This window comes from Notolepis coatsorum (genome assembly GCF_963971535.1).
Source record: "Notolepis coatsorum genome assembly, chromosome: 10".
NCBI lineage: Eukaryota > Metazoa > Chordata > Actinopteri > Aulopiformes > Paralepididae > Notolepis > Notolepis coatsorum.
In genome coordinates, this window is record NC_140174.1 from 32,942,589 (window position 1) to 32,952,303 (window position 9,715).

The following is a 9,715-nucleotide window of genomic DNA, read 5'->3' on the forward strand; positions in this document are numbered from 1 at the left end:
ATCTTTCACCGCCAGTCTCATTGACCCACGGTAAGAGGAATATAACGTTATTTTCAACCCGATTGTGCGTTTCCTTGTTTGCAAACCATCTGATCAATATATCCAACCAACCTACATAAAGCATTTACTGATGATCGGGGAATTATAAACGACCCCCCCCCCCCCTTTCCTCCGCGCATGATGAGGCATAATGTATACCGATCATATACATTTGAGTTTTTTGGTGTAGGGTGTATGGGGGGGAAACGGCAATCGATAATCTATATAATGCGTTTGGGCCTATAACTAGCGTTTTTGGAATTACAGCAGAAAAGATTAAAAACATACTTATATTCTATTTTTTTTTTTTATCCACTTTTTCTCCCATTTTCTATTTTTCTCCCATCCCAATTTCGTATCGTCCAATTCAACCCTCCCCTATCTCGAACACTGTTTCATGCCTCCCACTAGCCGGCTGTAATGTGGACGTGTAAGCCATACATTGCACGAGTCCCCTCCGATACTCGAGGTAGCAGCCGTCGCATCTTTTCACCTGCACAGCGCGATCTTTCAGCGTCAGGGGTCTGCGCTTTGGAGGGACGCCGCCCCCGTCGCTTCCTGATTCTACTGCGCAGGCGCACCAACCGACCTGTAGGAGTCGCTGTCCACAACGTCCGATCCCCACCCATCAGTTTCCCACCCCCTAATACTGCCAAATGTATTAGTACGGACGACCAGCCAAACTGAAAGCAATGTGGAGCGCTGGGCTCGAACCCAGCGTCTCCAGCATTGGTGGTGAGTGCCTTGCCCACTGCACCACCTAGCCGCCACATACTTATATTCTAGAAGGTATTAACACAACAATGCATGAATGAAAAAGTATAACGTTCCCACATCCTGAACGATAGATAATCGATGTTGAATGGGCCATAGTAATATCAATATACCGTAATTCCTCTAATAGTGACCGGTATTCAATTACAAACCGGGTCTCTATTAATGGCCGGGTGCGCTCTTGAGCTAAGCAATTATAAGCCGACCTCCTAATAGAAGCCGGGTTACTAATATACTGAGCTGCATACTGAGCTGCTAAGGTAAAGTTACTTGATTTCACTTTGAAAACGTTGAAATGACAGTACTTGGTTTCAATAAATGAACCCAGTACATTTTACTGGGTTCAAACTGACACAAAATGTTGATTTATTCATTATGATCCGTTTGAAAATTAGAAATATAGGCCTCTCTCTTATACATGCCTCCTCCTAATAAAAGCCTGGTACCCGCTACAGTTTAAGCAAATACAAGCCCGGGTCACTATTAGAGGAATTACGGTAGCAATACAATTTTAAAAGTTATAGCCCTGCAAAGAAGGTAAACATCTCCATAGACTTCCAGCGCTGGCAGAGAGGGTACTTTGATGGGTACAATGGCTGGTACAGAAAGTGTTAACAATCTTCTATATTGAATAACAATTTGTATAAATATGGTTTTCCCACCAAATTGTTCAATAAACTACTGAAAATGGCATAGCAGCATCTCTACACGTTTACCCTCATTAACACATTCATTGCCAATGATGAGATTAGTCGGCTTAACTCGCCATGTTGAGTGCCAAGGCCAGAGAAAAAACTAGAAAACTCTGCTTTTAATCGTTATTTCTTTTATTAGCAATATCTATAAATTTTTCATCCATCCAGCCTGACGTAATCATTGGGAATGGGTCTGAGCTCGAAAAGGGCAAATACCGCCGCCTATCGTCTCCCGGATGGTATTGCACATCATTGGATTGGATTGGGTGGGCATGTGCATCAGAAAAAAGTCCGTCCGGGGTTTTCCCTTCTCTGGCAAGCAGTATCTGTTACCACATTCACTGGGGAGGCTGGGAGCAGCTTTTGATTATGTGTTTTGGACTATAACGTTGGATCAATAAACACGATCAATATTTGGAATGGCGATCAGGAATTGGATTAATCTTTTTGCAGAACATCTGATGTGAGGTAAGGACTCTGTTAACAGTTTTGGGTTAATCAGATGTTTTTTTCACAGCGATCACAACGTGTGTGGGTGTGTGTGCGTAACGTTAGCGCTAAGCACGCCATGGATAATCGATTTTTCAGCCCGCTTCTCTAGCGTGCATAAGTACACATATACTATCGATAATCTAGCGTTTATTTGAAAACGATTCATAAATCAGCCGAAAAATGACAACGTGTTTTGTGTATTCCACTAAAGAGCTATTATCGTGAAATTTCTCTGGAATTACTAGAACTCTCCAAAACTATACTCGTATTCAAAACGGTATAAAACGGAAATGTGCCAATGAAAAAACAATCCAAAGTCAACAAAAATGTTGACTGCAAGCAAGTCATTGATGCGAGGGGTGTTTTAGACCCATAGCCATAACTTAAGATATAGTTTAAGCCTTCGCAAATTTCCCCGACCTCCCATTGTCTTCCTTATTGGCACGGTAGCCCTAATATGGTCAAAGGGGCGTGGCACTGAATGTGTTAAGAATGCAAGGAAACAACAAGCACTCTATATTTACCAGTAATTCCAAGTCGGCAGCTTATACCGTGTCAATATCTACTCCGCTTTCTGTGTAGCTGAAGATAAAGGTGTCAAGTTACCACATATTGGCCCAAGATAGGTTTGACCTATTAGTGACATCACATATGCAACTCAGATTTCAGGGAGCTACAGAGAAGCTCTCCCTCTCCAGGGGAAGAATGCTCTGGTAACAAGCTCTGCACAAATAACAATCGGTGTACAGTCAAAATCACGCCTCCAAGAGGAGTTAACCATAAAATAATGCATTTTTGTTGGAGGGGACCTTTAACACATTCAGTGCCGTTCACTGATTAACACGTTTCTGGATCGTTATTTATTTCATTCGATATTTCCATTCATAAACATGCAGGCAGCTGTGTGTTATCACTGGGGATGAAACGATGTGGCTTGGTGTGTGGGCCGGCCTGCGGCCTGTGGGCGGAGTCTAACTAGCCGGGCAAGCCAAGCGCTTATAACGCATGCATCGACGAGGGTCGGGCCCCCCCGGATCATGTTCGGTGCTGGATTACGTTGGCAACACAATCGACATCAATACTTGGAATGGCGATCAGATAATTGGATTATTCTTTTTGCAGTACATCCTAGACAAGGTAAAGGCTATATGCTATCAATCTTGCGTTGATCCGATAATTCCTTCCCTGCGATCGGAGTGTGTGTCTGTAATGTACTGTGTAACGTATTCCGTTGGTGACGATCGAAGCATCATGCATGCATGATGAAACATAATACCGATAATCTAGCGTTGATTTCAGATTTATTGTTGATCCAAGCGAGGAATGGCAAGATTCCTAGTGAAATGCACTAAAACGCTGTTTAGCTGCGTTTCCTGGGATTACACAGAATTACTCTAAAACTATACTCATATTCACCACAGTATAAAACGGGAATGTATGAATGAAAAACATTTCTGTTTTTTGCATCTTGACCGGAAGAAACTCAATGACAATCGACTATATTATTAGATCCATAGCTATAATATTTAATATAGTTTTAGCACTCCAAACACCGGCATGTACCCCCATTCATTACAGCACTGGCACACACGGCCATACGCCCACAGCGACCCCTGATGCCCAATGTGTTAAAGGGCACCATTTGTTCCCTAATTTGTCCATCTTTTTTGTGTTGTCCTGATCTCATCCCTGCCTCTGTATTGTCTGCTATAAATAATAGTTTCATCATTATAATAATATAAGCTCTTGTAGCATATCCATCCAGCTGACATTGTAAACTGGTTTCTCACGTTAAGTTTGGATCTCTTGTTTATTTCAGAGAGGGAACGGCCAAGGAAGAAGCCTGAGAGAGAGATGCTTACTGCCTAGACATGCCTGACCCCTCCTTGGTGGCTGCTGCCGGACCTGTTCTCCAGTGGATACACACACACACACACACACACACACACACAAGGTTGTACAGTGATAGATGGCAGGTTAAATATCAGACTGAGGTCAGAGTTTCATTATGGCTGCTGCAGGTACACACACACACACACACGCATGCACGCACGCACACACACACACACACATTTAGAATCTTCATTTATGTCCACATAAAGACAATGTTTAAAGGACACAAATATTATCAGTGCACTTGTACATTGTGGGTTATTCTGATACAGTCGTGCCCAAATTGACAATGGCAACCAAAGTTACACACACACATGGATGATGAACCTGACAATCTACACACAGCTCATGGATACAGATAGCAGCATCTTCTCCAAATTGCCCGGCTGCCAATAATTGCTGACACTGAGCAATATCTTGCTAATTGTTTGGCTCTTCTCTTCGGAAGACCGGCCATCTGAAGGCCTCTAACACCCAACTTATGGACATGACCCAGGCTTCCAAATATGAAGACTAAAAGTTTACAGTTGTAGCCGAGTTGTGATATGGTATGGTCTAACAGTTGATATTTTAACATTTTGGTTGTAAATGCTTCCTCTAGACTGTAGTCAAACGTGCAGCCAACTTCTAGGATGAGAACCTCTCTGTTATTCTCATTAACAATAACAACATCGGGGGTGTTTGCTGAAATATCAGAGAACAATGAATTGTCCCTACACAGATTGAGCATATATGGCTTCACACTGGTGTGCTTATACAGCTTATATGTTGCAGGTGACCCGAGTGTGGAACTGACACTGTCTGCAATCAGATCCACGATCCTATCATGCCTACAAATGTAGAGCCCTTTGTATGCATGACAGCCATTGAGTATGTGAGACATGGTTTCTGTTGTCTGTTCGTGACCATGGTGTATGCAGTGTGGGCTATGACTGCCAGGGAACCAGATGGAAAGGTTGAGCATTGATGGTAAAACCTGTAGCCTAGCTTTTAAAGTAAAAATGATGATGCTCTCATCAATAGCTACATTTTTTAAAACTGCGTGCGAGACAGAGTGGTCAGCGGCAGGGAGACAGGCAAGCTTCCCTTGCAGTTTAAGCTCAGTCCAGTGTTGACGTTGGCGTTGTTGTTGTGCCGACATGAGATGGCCACGGGCATTGGTAAGTGGCAGTTCCTGCCACGTTCCAGTCCACAGATGTCAATGGTAGCCTTCACAGAGATGGTAGGGTCAGAGCTGATCTCCTCAGAAACATTAACAGCGGCTGAGTCCGGCCCCACCCATTCCAGGGCCAAGTTGGACCAGCCGCATAGGTCATTCAGGTCTGGCCAGTCAGACCACACCCCGAATCCGGGGGCGCGGCTGTCCAGCTTTCCACTTGCTTTCTTCTTGTAACCCAGGAAGTTTGGATCCGACCCACACGCCAGGGGGACCTTTGCGTCTCTGCAGGTCTAAGAACAGAGAGGCTCTGGCCTGCTCTCTGACGTGCTGGTCGTCACTGTTCAGCATGTTGAGAAGATGACTGAGTCTCGTGGCAATGTACGTCCATTCAAAGTTGGGAACACCAGGCCGCCCCTCCGCATGGTATAGAATATGATGTCCCCCCCACACACACACACACACACACGTTCATCTCTTTTCAACCAGGGGCAACCATCTACCTTAACTCATTCTGCGCCGTTCACGCATATACGTGTTTGTCCACCAATCGAATAACGCCAACCACGTATATATACGTTATTGAATCGTTATTTCTTTTATTCGCTGTTTCCATTCATAAACATGCAGGCAGCTCTGTGTTATCACTGGGGATGGGTCTGAGATCGCAAAAGTCCAATACCGCCGCCTTAAGCCTTGCGGCCGCTATTGCACTCCATTTGAAACTATGTGGCTTGGTGTCTGGGCCGAGCTCCGGCGTGCGTGCGGGGTCTAAATACTCGGGCAGGGCAAGCGGTTATAACGGATGCATCGACGAGGGTCACCCCCCCGTTCATGTTCAATGCTGGATTACGTTGGAAACACGATCGCGATCAGTACTTGGAATGGCGATCAGATAATTGGATTATTCTTTTTGCAGTACATCATAGACAAGGTAAGGGCTGTATGTTATCAATCTTGCGTTGATCCGATAATTCTTTCCCCGCGATCGGAGCCTGTGTCTGTAATGTACTGTGTAACGTATGCCGTTGGTGACGATTGAAGCATAGAACCCCCCCCCCCCACCCTTTCATGAAACATGAAACATAATACCGATAATCTAGCTTTGATTTCAGATTGATTATTGATCCAGGCGAGGAATGGCACGATTTATAGTGAAATGCAGTAAAACGCTGTTTGGCGGAGTTTCCTGGGATTACACAGAATTACTCTAAAACTATACACATATTCACCACGGTATAAAACGGAAATGTATGGATGAAGAAATTATCTGTTTTTTGCATCTTGACCGGAAGAAACTCAATGACAATCGACTATATCATTAGAGCCATAGCTATAATATTTAATATAGTTTCAGCACTGCAAACTAGAGGCTGACATGTGAGTGGATTTTGACTCCCGCTCCTTCCCACTCCCACAGAAATAATCCCATCCCATCCCAATCCCAAGTGAGAGTTTAAAAAAAAGACCACTCCCTCCCACTCCCACAGAGGACTGATCCCAATCCCGAGCCAAACTTTTATAGAATCCCACTCCCATCCCACTCCCGTTTACCAATCCTGCTCCGTTTTTCTTCCTCAGTATAAAATATGCAGTACATGGGTCACATCATGTCTGCCTTAGTTAAATATAAAACCACCAAACATTTACATTAGTGATGCACTTTTCATTACAGCGCTGGCACACACGGCCATACGCCCACAGCGACCTCTGGCGTCCAATGAGTTAAGGGTGAAGGCTGACTGTCCTGATACCACCCAATGCAGCCTGTTTCTTTTGTGTCCATTCATTATGCTGCTGGACAGGAAGCTTTCAGGATAGAGAAATGAGTGTTGGATAGTTATTCTACTAACACCTTGCAGCAGGCTCTATTGGTCTTAAATTCATTACAATTTTGTATTTATTCTCGAAAGAATCATGACTTTTCAATGACTTTTTGAAGAAGAAATTAAAATCTAAATCTCTACTAAAAATAAAATAAATCCTAACGAAAACTTAAGTCAGATAATGAAACATTGCAACTTTCAGATGATTGTGCCTATGCTTTGTTGGTGTTTAATTAGTATATATTTTTTTTCTTTCTTCTTTTTTACTTCTATGAAGGATGATTTAAATAATAATTAAATTACTAATTCAGAGCTGACAAATGCACTTTTTGTGTTACTTTTCAGTTATTTCACTGTCTCTTGGGAGGGGGATTTAGCCCAACATTATACAGTACGGCGGGATGGATGGAAATACACATGCATGGTGTAGATTGATCAGTATAGACCTATAGCAGCCTTATTTAGTTCAATGCTGAGAGGCATTTTGACCCACTCCTCTGACCTGCCCCAGAACCATTTTAAACAGGATTGACACGTTATGCACCTAAGCACCTGTTTTATGTAACATTCTCTCACTCTCTCTCTCTCTCGCACCTTCCCCTTGCAAACAGCTTATAACCAATGCTAATACTCCGGTCCCCTTGGGAGATTAGGCCTTTGTCATTGGAGGGAGGACTAATCGTATTGTTCGCCGGGCTTACCAGCCTGTACAGAGACGACAGCTGTTTGTCAGCGCTAGATTCTTAACACGGTACCTCATTCGACCCCGGGGGCCCAGACCTCAGCTGGGTCGTAGATTGATTAACTTTCAGTTCCATCAATTCTACATTTAAAACGGAAATTGATGTTTAAGTGCTGATGACGGCAACATCCATTCACATTCACCTGGATGGTGCAACCTTTTCATACCAAATGTTTTTTTCACTATTTCAATTTCCTGAATTAATTGAATTGAAAATGTATTGATCCCAACCTTGAATACCCATAGAGTATTATCAATATTGATCTATGTCATGCAGTGATTCTTTTTACTATGCATATCATTGCCAGTTTTCTTTTGTCACAACAAATTATTGAAGGGCTACGTGGTGCGTTAGGCTTGTGCTAATAGCCAGGTTATGCGAGTATATACTGCAGTACCAGATTGCATCGCTGTGCAATGAGGCTCTTTCTACACCTTGTTTGTCTCGCAGACAGATTTGAAACACTGATTACCACTCAACACTGTCTTGACTGTGGATGTCATTTCACAGTCAACGCTTCAACATACCAGTTTCCTGCCAATTGGCTTGGAAAAGGTATCTCTGTTATTCTGTAACAATAAAAGTATTTTTATCAATTTTCATTGAGCTTTGTTCTTTTTTGCTTGTTGAGCTTGTACGGTGAATTTTACATTATTGACCACTAGGTGGTAGCAAATGACAATTCCTATCTGTAGTATTGACTTAGGTGATAAGTGACTTGCTCTTTAGTAACTGTATTAGTAGGTAGGTACTAGTGCGCTGGGTGATATGGACAAATAGGAATATCACAATATTACGAATTCTGTCAATAAGTATCTGCTTAGGTATGGATAATCACGTTAAGTAATCAAATGTTTGTTCATCACATTGGACTATGGGAATAGTTATAGTCTCACCTGAAACTAATGTTCAATTGAATTGATCGTGTGTGTTGTGAGAAATCTGATGTAATATTTAATTTTTGTTCTTAATTTGGACTCAACTATGGAATTGTGTATTACGATTCATATTATCAACATTTCCCACAACATGGTAACACTGACGATATTACCCAGCCCTATTCACTGGCCCTAGTATGCAAATCACTGTTTCCTTTTTTTCCTTTTCCTTTTCAATCATGTTTTATGTTGTTCTTTTATTCACATAATCCTTACATAACTTAAATCAAACGAGTTGTGTCATAATTATCATAATTTTATCCCATGCCAAAACTATCTATAGACTTGGGTGTCCTCTTGACACGACAAAGCCCACATGTTGACACATCTCCCGTTTTTGTTCGTGGGTGAAATTGCTCGAAATGTCCGTCTGTACCAAAGACAGCCCACTAAAAGCCACTTCACCGCAACACGGTGAACCAGCTCCATTCTGTGGCTGTCTATTCTCTTCAAGCCAATTGGGGGACGCGTGGGAGTGTGGGCGAGAACACAAAGCAGCCGTGGAAATGACTCAGGACTGAGCCTCTGCCGAGGGCTAACCGAGAGAAACCCAGCCATGCAGAGGCACAGTGTGTGTGTGACGTTGTTGCCCACTGCCACCCAGGTTATTGTGCCTCCTCTTCTCCTATCTGCCTCCCCCTCAGAACACCACATCCTCCATACTTTGTCTCCTTTAACTGCTGCTCTAAGAACTGAATGTGACCACTGTCTTGTTTATCCAGTGTATCTCTCTCTCTCTCTCTCTCTCTTTCTCTTTCTCTTTCTCTTTCTCTCTCTCTTTCTCTTTCTCTCTCTCTCTCTCTCTCTCTCTCTCTCTCTCTCTCTCTCTCTCTCTCTCTCTCTCTCTCTCTCTCTCTCTGTGTCTTTCTCTCTGCCACTTTTGTTCACCCTCTCCCCCTCTGTCTTTTCTCCCCTTCTCTCTCTTCCTCTACCTCCTTTCTTTCTTCCTCTCACCCTCTCCCTTCTCGGTCTCTTAGTCTTTCTTCCTTCCTTTCTTCCTAGTTTCCAACTCCATTTATCTTCCCATGTCTCTCTCTCTCTCTCTCTCTCTCTCTCTCTCTCTCTCTCTCTCTCTCTCTCTCTCTCTCTCTCTCTCTCTCTCTCTCTCTCTCTCTCTCAATAAAATTCAAATTGGCTTTATTGACATGGGAAACATACA

General features: G+C 43.1%; 1 protein-coding gene across 1 annotated transcript in view; it reads left to right on the forward strand.

Annotated features, from left to right (window-relative positions):
• The window catches only part of chmp6b (charged multivesicular body protein 6b), a 28,120-nt gene extending 19,900 nt beyond the window's left edge, over positions 1-8,220 (forward strand). Inside the window, exon 8 of the mRNA XM_084322437.1 lies at positions 3,820-8,220. Within this exon, the coding sequence (XP_084178563.1) occupies positions 3,820-3,869 (50 nt within the window). The 3' untranslated portion in view covers positions 3,870-8,220. The remainder of the gene's footprint in view (positions 1-3,819) is intronic.
• The last annotated feature ends 1,495 nt before the right edge of the window (positions 8,221-9,715 follow it).